Here is a 17,320-nt window from a genome sequence, read left to right on the forward strand (position 1 = left end):
TGCCACATGGGTGCTGTTTCATTTATAGAAAGTGCCAACATTTGGATGACAGAAAAAAAGACAGCACTTTTATCGAAAGTTAAACAGAAGAGTGTGCAGATGCTATGTAATGCAATCAATAACCACAAGCAGACTCAAAGTGAGTGATTAAAGGCTTCAATATCCTGCAACATCAGGCATATCTCTGCATGCTGCCGGCCTAGATCCAAGGCTGGTAAGGAGGGAGGAGAACAGGGCTATTAGCCTTTATTGGGAATCTTATGGGAAGGAGTTTCAGAGTTATGTGGGCCAGCCTATACAATCAAATGAGGTCACCCTGCACTACCGTGTTCCACCACACGCGATTGTGGTTTAATGCACAGAAATGCTGGAGAAATTCGGCAGGGCAAAATTCTACATTTTGCTTCTATTTATGAAGTCCATCATCTTGCCTTCTTCATTAATTGTTCTGTCATCCTATTTGCTTCAGCTTTACAGACTTGTGCATTGAAATGCCAGTTGATGAAGTAGATGTGGTCAAACAATAATCATGGCTTTTATTAGTAGAAACTCATGGTGCAATAATGAAAGACAATAGGTGCATACACAGTTATACCCAAGGGGAGTGTCCTTAACAGTAGAGATAATGCACAGCCAATGTTAGTACAGCAAGGCTCGCCAGTGGGGAGACAGCCAGCTTGGAAGACATTCACCACATGCATCTCCTAGATTTTTCTCTTTCCACCTACACAAAATTATCATTAGTTTGCAATCCCTCTCTATTACTCTCAAAATGTATCCTATTTTGCCTCCAACTTTCAGCTACCTTAAAACCAGAAGAGTTTTTGCCTGTTTAATCCATTTTGAGTCCCATAGCTTCACAAATAAATGGCAATAATAATTACAAATTAAATTATCTCTGAATTCATCCTTTTGATCAAGGTTCCTTTATTGTCATATATTAGTACAGGTCTAATAATATTACACAAAATTGAATTTCAACATACATCATTACATGGTGCATATGAATGGTGTATCTCCTGTCATGTACTTTGGCTGAGTCTCTCAATAGCTGTGTGGATCATAGGTAGCCTGCACACTAAACAATCATTTAGGCAGGGGAAGGATAAGACGGCAATAGAGTTGTGTTTCATAATAATGCAGAGCACTTGATTTTACAATAAATTCCAAAGTAAATGCTGCTGTTTCTCATTGAAGTATGGTTATTTCTGCAAGGTTAACTGGCTGTGTTTGAAGCTTGTTTACATTTTCTATTACTTGGGAATAATATGTAAACCAGATTTGTGTCTGCCTTCTGTTGGGAGATGGAAAATGCAATGTCAAAAGGGAATAAAGTGGTTTTAAAAGGAGTTTTATGATTTGTTGCAGGATGATTATAACAGTTGGATACTATGGCCTGTCATTAAACACTTCCAATCTTCATGGCAATGACTATTTGAACTGTTTCTTCTCTGCTGCCATTGAAGTTCCTGGATATATAGCAGCCTGGTTTTTTCTTTGGAAGTTTTCTCGCAGGCTCAGCCATTCAGGCACACTTCTTCTCGGTGGAGTTATTCTTTTACTCATCCAATTCATAACTTCAGGTAAATAACACTGGACAACAATTATTTTTCAAAAGGTTTGCTCCCTGAAATAAAAATTGGGGATTATGATAGACAACTTCAAGGTGAACACATTGATATGTTCAGATTTGCTGCATCATGTAGGAAGTTGGAGAAACATTAAATTAACTTTTATTGAATTTAGCATGTTTAATCACATTATGTTGGTGACACTTTGCATTAGTTCAACTGATCTAAAAATGTTTTGCCACTGATTTTCATTTGTTTATAGCATCTGATGCCTCTAGTGTCAGTATCTAACAATAGTTGGCCAGCAATGATGGGTTCCAGTTGCCCTGAAACCTTTTTTCCATGGTTGCAATGTTTGTAATTGACTGCACCAAGATCAGCAGGGAAGATGTCCAAGTGTAGATACAGAAATGAATTTCAGAAATGGAGAATGTGAATGCAGAAGATGAGAACATCTGTCTCAAAGAATGTAATCTAGCACCTTCCTTGTTCATTGGTTTCACAAAATGTTGAAGGCTGAAATGTTCATACTTGTTGACAGCAAAACCCATCCTTGCAGTGTTGAACTGAGTACTTTGTTTTTGCTTTTGACAAACCTAACTCCCTGACCAGTTCATAGAATTCTGGCTGTGTTATCAAATGAGTAAAACCAGGCATAAACGGTTCAACATCTGGATCAGTGTTGTTTTCCACATCTGGTTCATGCATTGAGGCATCCTCATCTGCTTTATCTAGGCTCCTTGTCTCTGGTGGATTTGGAACTGGCAAACTGTGGTCATGCAGAACTAGTCACATGGGTGACACAAATTGGTGTATTCAATAGTTTCTGTATTTTTAGAAAAAATGCCAGATACATCGGTCAGACAGAAATAACAGTCCATCACGTGATCCTTCTGTTCTCACCATATCATTGGGTCTGAAAATGCTATTAAATTCAGAGTATCTCTGAGCCAAGCTCTCAGGTTGACTGCACATGTTGCACAACAAATGTGAAGAGCCCAGGGTTTGTCTTTGACACCAATTTTATGTGAAGTAGAGCTCATAGGTTTTCTTAATAATTGCAGTCATGCTGTGTTTTTGAGCAAACTGCAAATATAACAGTATGTATCACAGCTGTTGTGACATTGATGAAACATTTCTGCTGAATGTGATCACCCTGAAGACTATAAATGCTATTGTTAAGTACACTCACTGTGCTATTGCATGAATTCCATGTGCATCAACATGCGTTCAATTAATGTAATAAAATATCACTCTAATACAGGCAGTCCCCGGGTTAAATATGAGTTCCATTTCCTAGGTCTGTCTTTAACCCAAAGTTGTATTTAAGTTGGACCTGTATGTACAGTCCTTATTTACCATCAATTGTTTATCTTAGTGTATAATATATATTTTACCTTTATATGCATATAAAACACTTCCCATACACTAAAACATTTTAAACAGTATAATACAGTATATAATAATGTAGTACATAATAATAAAACAGGTAATCATACTTATAATCACACTTTAAGGCCAAGCAGTGGCCATTTTGCAGGGCCAAGCGGTGACCATTTTGCGGGACGTTGTGATGGTGCATGCTCCTTCTCCTCCCCCTCCCTCCCCTCCCCTCTGCCTGGGTTGCTCATCCCTTCATGAGTAAAGCAGACGGCTCAGAATGCAGTCCTGTGTTGCTCTGGTACTAACAGAGATTGTGGTGGACACATTCCTACCTACCCTCACTAACTGTGGTCTAAAGGTGAGGAAATCCAGGATCCAATTACACAGTGGGGCATTGAGTCCCAGGTTTTAGAGTTTGCTGATCCATTTTGAGCAGATGATGGTGTTCATTTCTGAGCTGTCGGCAATAAAGTGCATTCTGATATATGCATTGTTGCTGTCCAAAGCTTTGTATTCCAAGGCTTTGTGTGGAGCCAGTGAGATGGCATCTGCCATACAACTGTTGCTCAGATAGGCAAATTGGAACCGATCTATGTTACCACTCAGACAGGAGCTGATAGGTTTCAACACCAGTCTCTCAAAACACTTCATCCCTGTGGATGTGATTTCCACTGGTCAGAAGTCATTTCAACAGGTTACGACAATCTTCATGGGCACAGGTATGATTGAGGCCTGCTTGAAACAGGTGGGTACCACGCTGTGCCGGGGTGAGATGTTGAAGGTATCTATGAATGCATTGGCAAGTTGGTGAGCACAGGTTTTCAGTAATCAGCCAGTTCCTTAACTCTGATTTTCCAAAGTTCTTTTGATTCATGAAATCTTTACTTTAAATGAGGAAAATTGTACTTGTGCTCTGCTTTTATGAAAGGTGTGAGAAGGAAACCAGTAACACGTTAAATTAATTAATAAGTTGGTGGAAAGGGTTAACTTCTTTTTTTGGGCCAAAGATAAAACTACATTATTAAAGCACCTGTAAGGGCTTGTTTCCAGGTTGGATATGTTCAAAGTATATTAATCTATTGAGTGGATAAAATCTCTGAAAGACTGTTTCTTAAAGTCTGAATATTGTGCAGAACTATTCCAAAGCCATTGTATCTTTGTATCATCACTGTTTTAAGAAATGAAAGTTTTATCAGTGCAGTTACATAAGCAGTACCAATTAAAAATGTGATAGTCTTGTATTTCTCCTTATCACCTGGTGACAAACAAGTTCTGAGTCCTAAAGCTTTTTGTGATCACATCCAACCTTGACATGTTAACATACCATCTTCATCCTCTGTCAATCAACTCGATGGTCTCTAAAGGAACAGTGATATATTTCCAGCTTAGGATGGTTCTAATTTGAAATGGAGACACCAACTGATGATGTTCCCAAGGGTCTGTTGCCCTTGTCTTTAAAAGGGCAGTAAGAAAATACAACTCTTCACTTTGTATTATTAGACAAAGCCAGCTGTGATGTTCTTCAGCAAGGTATTCGATGCAACTCACATTCAATGCTGTATCTCTTTGGCCTTGTGCAGTTTTATAACACTGTTTTGTAACATTATATAATAGCCCCTTTTCATTGCTCATTTCTCTCATGGATTAAATTGTATGAAACCAATATCATTGATTTCCTCACCAGCAGGATTCACAAATACCTGTTATCTTTGACATGCCATTGCCCGGACATGGATTTTGAGTATGCTGGACTTTACAGCATTGTGTTATTTAGTTTTGTTCAACAGGTCATTCTGCATCTTGTTGTAAATTTGATCTGGTGGATGTTAGCACATGATTGGGATGAAAGTGGACAGATGACAAGATAGACACAACAAAAATCAGTCCACTTTTGATGTGCTGTTGAAGTTTTGAGTTTTTCTTAAGTATCCCAATCCATAGTTTTGCCCCAAGATTTGGGGACATTAACTGGGAAATACCAATTCCTTTCTGGTTGTGTGCACCCTGGAGTTCCTGTGTTTTAAAAAAAATAAATGTAATTTGGCAACTCAGAATGAACAGGGTGTCTTTATACTATGTCTCTCAATTTCATCTGTCAAATAAGACTAATCCAAATGTTTCAGGTCTTATTTCATGACCGTATGCTGTGAATGTAGATGTGTCCATTGGAGAAATATGTTGAAAATACTGCAAGAAAGCCTTACCAATTATTAATTTTAATGAATGAGGAGCCCATCAATACATCCTGATTTATGCATCCATCTGGCAAATGTTTATGGCAGAAGCAGGTAAACAAAAAATCTACTCATGTTTAGGCAGATGACAGGATTATACAGACAAGTACAAAGAAATAAATGCACCAAGTTTATGATTGTTTCTGGTTTATTTAGACATTTCAGGACTTGTCACTGTTCTGGTGATGATGGGAAAACTTGCCACCACCTGTGCCTTTGGCATGGTTTATGTCTACACCTCAGAACTGTATCCAACAGCCATAAGAAACACGGGCATTGGAGTGAACTCAATGGCCAGCAGGCTGGGAAGTATCCTCTCACCTTATATTTTTTACCTTGGTAAGATCATTGCTTGATTGTTTGTACGTCAGTGAAATAAAACTATTTTCTGATTTTCTGGCAGTGCCCCAGAATCCACAAGGAATTTAAAACACACTGTTTTTGTGCAAATGGGTAGAGATAAATAATTCAAATAAAGTCATTCCTTCCATTATCTTCTATTATTTCTATTCCATTTGTTGAGACCAAGAATTAGAGCATTTAGTGAGATGGTGAATATTCATAGAAATTAGAATAAACTTTAGAAGTGTCAGCTCTTTCAGTGATCATGAAGAAGGAACCAAGGATTTACAAGAGCCCTTTTAATTAATCATTATGTTTGTAGGTTTGAGCCACTTGCATTACGATAGTTCCGTTATTCTGTACTAATGTGAACCTCCAGTTCAATCCAGATCTTGGATGTGTCACTATGGATGCTACAGTTCTCCCAGTGACCACATGGATCTCACCCTGCATCCTCAAGATACGTGGTTGTCATGATAATGAATATGCATGAGATGTATGCAGATAGAGGTTGAGCTATTAACCTGACGGGAGGTCAGAGGGCATGCGTGCGAGGAATGCAGGCGCGGAATGGTGGAATAATGGAAGCAGAGAAATAAATACAAGCCAATGTTGAACGGGTAAATCATGTGTTGATGGTGCTATCAATTTCACATTTCGGGCCACCAGTGTGACATTGGTGACGAGGAGAAACATTTTGGATTTTGAATCTGTGGCTTTGAGCTGGAACGTTTCATCATGGCAGTCATTGGAGCTGAATTTCTAGCACTTCACCGTGTTCCTCATTTTGACCCGACGGGCGATGCAAGCACTGAGAGCGTGAAGTGGAAGGCATGGCTTGAAGAGTTTGAAGCTTACGTCAACAGTCGTGGCCTATTTCTCGATGGGAGCATGGCGGAGCAGAAAGCGCAGCGGAGGGCGTTACTTCTCTTCACCCCAGGACCTGCAGTTCGGGAAGCTTTTAAGATGCTTTTGAATACTGGAAGGAAAGAGGCATACCAGAAAGCTGTAGATGCATTGAATGCACACTATGTGGTGACACCGAATGTTACATTTCAACGCCATTTGTTTCGCAAAACAAAACAGGAAGATGGGGAAATGGTCGCCCAGTACGTGACGAGATTGCGACAACTGGCTGTTGGATACAATTACGTGGCAGCTGATTTGGACAACCAGTTATTGGATCAAGTCGTGCAGCACTGCAGATCAGACAAACTCAGAAGGTGACTGCTGGAAAAAGGGGGTGAGTTGAAACTTACCAATGCTTTAGCAATTGCTGCTGCATTAGAGGCTGTTGAGGGGCAATTTCATACCATGAAACTGAAAGACAACTCAAGCCAGCCCAGTAAAGACAAAGTTGGCAACAAGTAAATAGGCTCTCGCATAGCCATAGCCAGCCAAGAAATATGCCGACACATGACTTGGAGTGTTACAGATGTGGAGTCAGAGGTCATTTTGGAAAAGACCCATGCTGCCCAGCAAAAGGCAAAGTTTGTAGAAAGTGTGGAGGTAAAGACCACTTTGCAAAGAAGTGCAAAAGCAAGTCAAATGCAAACCAGAATGGGAAGAATACAGCTTCTAAGGGCAAAGCTTGGGGGAAAGGAAAGTCTCCTGGAAAGAAAGGCAATTATGGACAGAGAAAGCAAGGCACTATTCGCCATATAGGTGACCCAGAAAGTGACGATGATAACGACCACCAGGATGGGCAGAAATACTATCAGTTTACATTGAATGATGACCATCATGAGAAAGTCCCAGTGATAATTGGTGGTGTGACAGTTCCGGTCATTGTAGACTCAGGCAGTGACAGTAATGTAATTGACCGACATTTATGGGAGAAATTGAAAAAAAAAGATCATTTGTACATCAAAGAAGTGTTCAAAGAAACTGTATCCATACACAGCAACCAAGCCATTGCAGACCATTGGATGTGTCACTGCGACTGTTGAAGCTGGTGACAAGCACATCGAAGCAGAGTTTGTTGTCATAGACGAGAGGGGAGAACCATTGCTGAGTAGACGCACGGCGCAAGATCTGGCAATACTTCATATTGGAGCTCGTGTTAATTCAGTTCAGTCATATGAGGATGTGAAGCAAGAATTCCCCGCAGTTTTCCAGGGAGTAGGAAAGCTGAAAGGTCGACAACTAAAGCTAGCAGTGGACAAAACGGTCAACCCCAAGGCACAACCAGTGAGCAGAACCCCATTTGGACTTCGTGGGAAAGTCGAGGCCAAAATCAAAGAGTTCATTGAGCAAGACATTATTGAACCTGTAGAACATTCAACGCAATGCGTCAGCCCAGTAGTGATCGTGCCCAAACCAAATGGTGACATGAGACTGTGTGTTGATATGAGGATGGCCAATGAAGCTATAATTCGAGAATGACACCCCATACCAACAGTAGAAGAAGTACTCCAGGAGTTAACAACCAGTCAGGTGTTCTCAAAAATCGATTTAAAATGGGGCTATCGTCAACTAGAGCTGGACCCAGAATCCAGGGACATGACAACATTTGTGACTCACTGTGGATTGTACCGGTACAAGAGGCTATCGTTCGGCATCAATGCAGCTCCTGAGATCTACCAGTACGAAATCCATCGAGTGATTAAAGGCATTCCTGGAGTCGCCAACATTTCTGATGACATCATAGTCCATGCGGCTACACAGGAAGAGCATGACAGACGGTTGAGGCTTGTGCTATCCAGACTATAGGGGGCAGGCCTTACTGTGAATGGAGACGAGTGCCAGTTCGGTGTCTCAGAGATGGACTTCATGGGACACAGGCTTACACGGGAAGGACTGAACCCAGCTGATGCCAAGGTGAAAGCTGTGGCCGATGCACATGAACCCCAGAATGAAACGGAGATGAGGAGTTTCTTGGGATTGGTCAATTATTGTGCAAAGTTCATCCCTAACTTTGCTACACTGGCAGAACTACTGAGGAAACTAACCAGGAAAGGTGTACCATTCCATTTTGGCCCTGAGCAGAAGGAAGCATTCACAGCTCTGAAACAAAGTCTAACAAATGCCGATACTCTTGGGTATTATGATCGGGATGCACTAACCAAAGTCATAGCGGAAGCTAGCCCTGTTGGTTTAGGAGCCGTGTTGGTCCAGACGCATGATGAGGGACCAAGAATCATTGCCTATGCCAGTAGATCTTTGACAGACATTGAAAGGAGATATTCTCAGACAGAGAAAGAAGCACTCGGACTTGTATGGGCCTGCGAGAGATTCCATGCATATTTGTATGGCATTGAATTTGAACTCATCACGGACCATAAACCATTGGAGGTGATCTATGCCGCCAAGTCCAAACCGTGTGCCAGGATAGAACGATAGATGCTCAGACTCCAACCGTACAAGTACAGAGTAGTCCACATTGCTGGGAAAGCAAACATTGCTGATCCACTGTCCAGATTGTTGAAAGATGGATGCCCAGAATCCAAGTCAGAACTGAGGACAGAAGCAGAGAGCTTTGTATGCTTCATAGCTATCCAGTCGACACCGGGTGCTGTGACAATGAGGGAAGTCGAGAGAGAGTCCGAACATGACCCAGAACTCATGGAAGTTAGAGAATGTATCCAAAGTGGACAATGGGACAAGTGCACTCACAAGGCATATGTTCCCATTAGAGATTAACTTTGTTGCATCGGGCAGTGTGTGTTGAGGGTTTGTAGATTGGTGATACCACAGAGGTTGAGACCGAAGATCGTATCATTAGCTCATGAAGGACACCTAGGTATTGTTGGTACCAAGTAAAACCTCAGGAGTAAAGTATGGTGGCCAGGTTGTGATAAAGACGTGGAGAAATTTGTCAAAACCTGCCATGGGTGTCAACTCACAAGTAGGAATAATCCCCCAGAGCCGATCCGGAGTACACAACTCCCGACAGGACCGTGGATCGATGTAGCTGTTGACTTTCTCGGACCTTTACCAACTGGCGAATCAATCATGGTAGTGGTGGACTACTACAGCAGTATGAGTACTCTGTGATGAGGTCAACGACCACTGAAAAAACGATACAAGCATTGGCAGAGATCTTCGCGAGACATGGATTGCCTGTTACACTATACTCTGACAATGTTCCACAGTTCATCTCAGAGACATTTGCTGAATATATGAGGACCACAGGCATCCACCATCACAAAGTGACTCCTAAATGGCCGCAAGTTAATGGAGGAGTAGTGAGACAAAATCAGTCCATTGAAAAATGACTACGGATCACTCATGCAGAAGGACAGAACTGGAGAGAAGCATTGCTATCCTATGTAGCTGTCTATCGGGCAACCCTTCATTGAACCACAAGAAAAAGTCCAGCAGAAGTACTCTTCGGGAGGAAACTCCGCACAAAAATGCCTGAACTGAAGGAAATCAGGGACGACCAGGAGATGAGGGACCACGATGCTGAAAAGAAGGGGGCAGCAAAGCTGGATGCAGACTCGAGACGTGGGGCCAGGTACTCAGACATCATGCCTGGAGATAATGATCTTGTGAGGCAAGAGAGTGGTGGTAAGCTAGACACACCTTATTACCATCAACCCTACACTATTGTATCCAGAAGCGGCAGTATGGTGACAGTCAGGTCTCCAGCTGGAGTCCTCTACAAAAGAAATGTGTCTGGTGTCAAAAAGTACCAATCCAGAGCGGCACTGAGTGAAGTGGTTGGAAATCCAGTACGAGTTCCTCAACCTGAGGGACCAGACGACGTTCCAGAGGTAGTTACCAGTTTTCCCGATGAAGTGGCCAGAGTACCAGAAACACCAGAGGCCGTAGCAAGCAGTGTTTCCGGTGCTGAGGGTGAGCAACCAAGTTGCGACAGTAGCATTGCAGGAAGGCTGAGACTGGACAGGAAACCACCTAAGCGATATGAAGATTTTGTGCCATATTTCTAATCGTGCCTGCATTATCATGAAAGTGAAAGTTTGTGATAGTTGGAATGAGTTTCAATGAAGAAAAAAAAAGTGCATTGATTCAGTGGAAGCGCAGTAATGATACACGCCAACGAAAAGTAGAAATGTGTGGTGATTGTGAAAAAAAAAGAGAAATAATGTAAAGGGTGTATGCCGAACGCTGCCCTTGTGAAACACGCAGTGAATGCATATATGTGGATGTCAGGAAGGAAACCATCGCGAACTCCGGGAAAAAGACCTTTGCGAAGTTGTGCTATGATTACCTGGATCATTGCTGTTTTGTTGTGTTTAGCGATATTAGAAAAAGAAAACTGTGCGCCGAACATTTATTTTATATTTGACATGGTTTGACTTTGGACCATCAGTAGCAGTAACCAACAATCAGAAGTATTTTGATGCAGGAAGAGGAATGATAATGGGAACATTTGGACAGTGATTTTGATAAATACATCATAAAGTACATGTATGAGTGCTGTAAGAATTGCATTTTTGTTTTGGTCGACTATCTGGTATTAAATTAAAAAAAACAAAAGTATTGGAATTTAAATAGGTGGTTTTATAGAACGGGAAAAAAACATAGTCATGAAAAATAAAGGGGAAGGAAATATGTGGAGCATATAATTTTAAATGTTTACATTTTGCATATGAGGTGACCATTGTATTAGTATAACTACAGAAGAAATGTTGAGCCATTATATTACATTTGGTTATAACATGGTTACGTTACATTTTGTGAAGAGGGAATTTGATGTTGCTTTTGTTGGTTTGAAAGGCAGAAAAATGCTATTGATAGTGTTAAAGTGTTTGCATTTAAACAGAAAGAAACACAGCAATGTATTATGTTCGTTGATATTCATACAAGATATACACTTAGATTGAAAGGTTAAGACACATAAAGATATAAAGTTTATTTCCGGTGAAAGGAGGGATGTCATGATAATGAATATGCATGAGATTTATGCAGATAGAGGTTGATCTATTAACCTGACGGGAGGTCAGAGGGCATGCGCGCGAGGAATGCAGGCGTGGAATGGTGGAATAATGGAAGCAGAGAAATAAATACAAGCCAATGTTGAACGGGTAAATCATGTGTTGATGGTGCTATCAATTTCACATTTCAGGCCACAAATGTGACAGTGGTCTCTTAAATTACCCCAAGCATGTAGATGAGTGGCAGCATCTGAAGGAAGTTAATGGGAAATTGGGGGGGGGGGGGGGGAGGGTGTTAAATTAGATTAATGTGTGTTTGGTGTAAATTGCTGGGTGATAGCATAATCTAGGTGGGCTGAAGGGCCAGTTTACCTGTTTCTGTGCTGCACGTCTCTCTGAGTTTGTGACTCTAACATGTTGGGAGGTTGAATATACTCAATAATAAAATAAGAGTAGATGGGTTTGATCTTATAATTATTCATCTGGTAAATTTCAGACCAATTCCCCAGTTATTCATTGGAAAACATTTTTTTAACAAGAAAATGTTGCCAAACAAAAATGGACTCAAAATTAATTTAATTTTTTAATTTTTTTTTTAATTTAGACATACAGCACTGTAACAGGGCCAATTTGGCCCGATGAGTCTGTGCCACCCAATTTACACCCCATTAACCTAAACTCCAGATCGTTTTTTTTTTGAAGAGTGGGAGGAAACAGGAGCCCCCGGAGAAAACCCAGACACTACAATCTCCTTACAAACTACATGGGATTCCGGTCCCAATCACTGGCACTGTAAAGTCTGTAAATTTCCGAAAATGGAAATTAAAAAGTACCTGTACCAAGGGTATTTATTGACAAAAAGATGCGAGTTGCGGAATGTGAAAGGCTTTATGTTGATGTTTAGGACTTCAAATTATTAGAAAAATATTTTGTTTTTTTCACAGGTGTTTATCAGGAGTTTTTACCTTATATACTATTAGGAAGTTTTACAGCATTAATTGGACTTCTAGTGTTGTTTCTGCCTGAAACATTCAATCATCCTCTCCCGGACACCATTGAACAGATGCAAAATATCAAGAGGTAAGTTGTAATAAAGGTTAAATCAATTTCACACCCACATTTTCTGCCTTGTATTCTGGGGAAACTTCGCAATGCACTACCTCCATTATACAGCAACATCATTCCAGCCCACATCGTCCAGTATATCTCATCCATAGCCTCTAGGATGTTAATTCTGCCTTGATACAATCTTGGATGTTCCTTTAAGTAATTTCCTGCTCCTGCAGTCCCACACAATTTAATAGAGGTTTCTTGCATCTCCAGTATTTTAATGATTAATAACACTGGACAACAATTTTTTTCAAAAGCTTTTCTTCCTGAAATAAAAATTGGGGATTATTATAGACACATGCTCAACACAATTTCAGATTTGCTGTTTAATCTCAGATGCTTGATTTTTCTGGAATCCCGAGGTGACTGTTCTTGACATATTTTTTGCTCTACAACCTTCCCATAAAGGCTTAATATTGCTTATTTATGATAATTTATGATCTAAGATTAGCCCTGTTAGTTAAAATCAAGAATGTCTGTGAGCAAGATTTGAATCTTTCATTGTCCAATGAGGTTTGGAATTAAATTTTTAATTTGATTAACACTATTTCCTTCTGTGCACAGGATCATTTGCTGCAATTTAAAGTGGTCCATAGAGTACATATATCTAAAGTTAAATTGTCTCATTTTTATTCAGACATAAATCCTTTATGCTACAAATGTAAAATTTATGGTGCCTCTTTAGTTCATATGTCTGGACCTGCCCGAGCATAAAAGAATTTTGAAAAAATATTTTTCAAACACTATTGGTAATTCTTAATTTAAAATTGGAACTTTGACTTTTAATTGTTCTTTTTGGATCACTTCAAGATGTTGGTGTGTTACTGACTTCAATTCAAAGCCAAATGTTATTGTTTACATCATTGATAGCCAGAGGAGCAATTTTGATTAAATGGAAAGATAACACTCCACCAACACACGCACAATGACTAAGATATTATGGCTTGTTCAACTCTAGAAAAAAAATTAGATAGGCTATCAAGGATTCAGATATTAAGTTCCAAAAGACATGGGGCCCATATGCAGACTATTAGTTTTATTCTGGAATTTTGCCGCTGTGTTGTCCCTCTCTAAGTTGGTGCCTCTTGATTCGTACATGTCAACTTTCAACTTTGCTTAAAGAAAAGGGTTTTGAATTTTTTTCCTCTCTTTTTTTCTTTTGAGTATTTTTGTTGTTAAATTTTACTTTATTGTCATAATTGTGCTCTAGATTTCCTTATTATGAGAATATTTGTAAATTTTTTTTTAATCTAATGGCAGTTTAATTGTTTATACTGTAAAATATAAGAAAAAGATTTGCTGTATCTCATAGGAAGTTGGAGAAACATTAAATTAACTTTTATTGAATTTAACATGTTTAATCATATAATAATGGTGACACATTTTATTGGTTCAATTGTCCTGAAAATGTTTTGCCACTGATTTTCATTTGTACTCAGCATCTGATGCCTCTCGTATCAGTGTCCAATAATAATCCGGCAGCAATGATGAATTCCAGTTGCCCTGATACCACTACAGGTCGTCTTCAACTTACGACCTACGTGAGTTACGTCCACCCATATATACGACCACATTTTTTAAAAATACTGTAAATATGCTGAGATTCTTTGTTAAAGGTTCATTTGTTGAAAATTCTTTTGAAAAATTGCTTTAATACCTCGTTAAGACATGCAAATCTGACTTACAACCAATCTGAGTTATGACCAATACTTTGGTCCCAATTACAGTCGTAACTTGAGGACTACCTGTATTACATGGTCACAAATTGTTGGTGAAACCTTTCACCATGTTCTTCTCTGACTACACCAAGACCAACAGGGAAGAAGTCAAAGTGTGAATACAGAAAATGAATTTTCAATGACATGTTGCATTTCATGGTTTTAAAATATGTAAGGAAATCACAAAAATAGGTGATATCTAAAAAATGGTATGTGATAAGAAACTTTTAAGGTGATTTTCATGATTAGCATCCCAAATTCATAAAATAGATTCAAGTGTTCAGGAAACAAAATCTTTATTGTCCAGTGTAGTAAGTAGTCAAAACTTCGATTTTCGACAGTGAGTTAACATTGATTTTTCTGATGAACCATCGTAGGTGCAAAGCTTCCTTTTCTGTCTTTCACAGGTGCCATATTTGGTGAATGGAATTCTTTATTATTGTTATGTTGAGATTAATTTACATGATCACCTGATACTTAATGAAATAATTGTAATCTTGAGTGATATTTGTGACTGAATCCATCTATGGGATATATTGAGAATGTTTCAGCAAACATTCATTCATTTTCACAAATCTTGTTTTATTTGATTGCAGATTCAGTTGTCAAAACCTGAACATTGGCATAAAAAGAGGAAGAAAAATTAAACCAGCCACTGACCTGCAGGAAAACAAAACTGGATAGTCAATCACTATTCCCAGTTTATATCACATTGTACTCTTTTACAATATCTGTAAAAATACAACTAAAACACTCAAATATCACTGATCTATACAAATCAACTTAATACTACATAAATCACAGTCCTGGACCTGAGACATTGATTATCTCTGTCCCATGCAGATGCTGCCTTACCCATTGAGTTCTTCCAGCAGATTTTTTACTGCATAATTGATTTTTTCCCTTTAACTTTCACAATTTTACAACAGAAATTTGCTCATAATTTGGGCTGAAATACATCATCAGGTGATTTTGATATTAAAGCAATACATCTGAGGAACATTCCCAACTGTTCAGAAGCCTACAGCTTAGAGGTTGGATATGTTTAAAAGGGCCTCAGTGTAACTATTTCTCACAGAAGATGTTAGGGTATGTGGAATCAGCTGCCAGAAGGGGCTATAAAGTGGGAAAAAGCATGATATTTAAAAGACATTTTGACAGGTGCATAGATAGGAAAAGTTTAAAGGGATATGGCCCAAATGCAGACAAGGTAGACAACTTGGTTGGCCTAGACAAGTTGGGCCCAAGGGCCTGTTTACATAATCTATATCTTAATAACTATTGATATATCATGAAGGACTTAACCTATCCTGATGCAAGAGATGGGATGAGATATCCCAATATCAGCCTGTCCCAATCACTAGCAAGTTAGGTGCACAAATTGGCACGATCACAGAGGTAAAGAAACCTAGAGCAGTCACATCCCCAATGAATTCTATGGGATCCAGAGGAGTATTTTTGCTCCTGCGGATCCAACAAAAACAATGAGGAAGTTACTATAGCTACAACTCATCAACCATCATCATTTTTGTGTCTATTCAGTTGTATTCCCTACATATACTTCCTGAAAATGCAGTCATGTTCCTAAGATGTTAGGTTATCTGTTAAAAGTACCCTACTGCTGAAAACTAGTGGGACATTTGAGCACTTAACATTCAAACTTTTTAACTGGTGTTAAAGAGATAGCAAGGACCCCAATTCCCATTGGAGAATATTGCCATTTTAATGCTACCAAAAGAGGTGAAATTGATCCATACAAATTATATTCTCACTCTGGTTTCTCCTCAGAGAGAGTAATTTTATGATGCGCCAAACAATTTCAGTTGAAAGTGTTTGCTGTTGGTGAAGAAGTTGTTCCTTCACGACTCCTCCAGCTGAAATCTCAATTCTCACTGCTGAAATAAAATGGGAATGCATCATTTGGTCAAATACCTGGAGAAAAGATAATAAAAACAACACATACTTCTGGATAGTAGCACAGTACCAGGAAAAAATATGAGTAAACACTGAGAAAGAAAAATCCCGATTGAAATATCATGATGTGACAACAAAAATTTAAGATGAAGAAGTAATCACATATTTACACAGGAAGTAAATTGTAAGCGAGCATTTAGATGCCTTTTGAAGATCATCAGTCATTCTTGAGAACAGTGTTTCCCAAATTCAGGAAGATATCAGGGCAGGGAATTTCGATTTAAGATTTGTATATAATGTGGGAGAGATGAGCAGGGGATGTAGGTGACAAAACGTTATCTCTGCGGTGCTGGCCCTGATGTACAAGGAGCCAGGGGAAAGAACTCAGAGGTTTTGAAGTTTGGTCAGATGGTTAGAGGAGGATGAAGCTTGGCAGTTGATTGAGAGCCACATGTGATCAAATGGTGATGGGCAGATGAGAATTGCATTTAGAGGTTCAAATATAACATATTTGCTGGTAATCATTCAAAGAAGCAATAAATCTGGTCATGAATGCACAGTAAGATATGTTTGGAACTTACATCTAGAACAGGATATGATTGATTCTTCCTGAATTTATTCTGTTTGATTGAAAATTATGAATACATACATTAAAGATGTTCAGTTAAATGACACTTTTTACTGAAATTAATCAGTTGTTTTTATTAGTTTTATTTGCTAGTATGATTATTAAATCTACAGAGACTATTGAATTTATATTTGTAATTATTTATTATTGAAATCACTGAATTGTGGTGAAAATGTATTATTTGTGTGTCCTTCAAAGTCATTGAACACTGGAGCCATTTTACAATTAAAGGGGGAGAGAGAGAGAGAGAGAAGGAAGGAAGGAAAGAAAGAAAGAAAGAAAGAAAGAAAGAAAGAGAGAGAGAGAGAAAGAAAGAAAGAAAGAAAGAAAGAAAGAAAGAAAGAAAGAGAGAGAGAGAAAGAAAGAAAGAAAGAAAGAAAGAAAGAAAGATAGAAAGAAAGAAAGAAAGAAAGAAAGATAGAAAGAAAGAAAGAAAGAAAGAAAGAAAGAAAGAAAGAAAGAAAGAACTTTGTCCACCTAATGAGGAAGACAGAGGGCCATTTTGAAGTTAGAGTCTGCTCCTTGGTTAAACTAACATGACCATTTTTAGGTCAAGGCAGATTAAAGTCAAGGGAGT

General features: G+C 39.0%; 1 protein-coding gene across 1 annotated transcript in view; it reads left to right on the plus strand.

The window, feature by feature from the left end:
- Nucleotides 1-16,779, plus strand: part of LOC138743252 (organic cation/carnitine transporter 2-like) — a 67,729-nt gene extending 50,950 nt beyond the window's left edge. Inside the window, exons 7-10 of the mRNA XM_069898229.1 lie at nt 1,369-1,583; nt 5,345-5,527; nt 12,318-12,453; nt 14,798-16,779. Coding sequence (XP_069754330.1) covers nt 1,369-1,583; nt 5,345-5,527; nt 12,318-12,453; nt 14,798-14,885 — 622 coding nt within the window. The 3' untranslated portion in view covers nt 14,886-16,779. The remainder of the gene's footprint in view (nt 1-1,368; nt 1,584-5,344; nt 5,528-12,317; nt 12,454-14,797) is intronic.
- Nucleotides 16,780-17,320: the final 541 nt, after the last annotated feature.

Source organism: Narcine bancroftii, chromosome 9 (assembly GCF_036971445.1).
Source record: "Narcine bancroftii isolate sNarBan1 chromosome 9, sNarBan1.hap1, whole genome shotgun sequence".
Lineage (NCBI taxonomy): Eukaryota > Metazoa > Chordata > Chondrichthyes > Torpediniformes > Narcinidae > Narcine > Narcine bancroftii.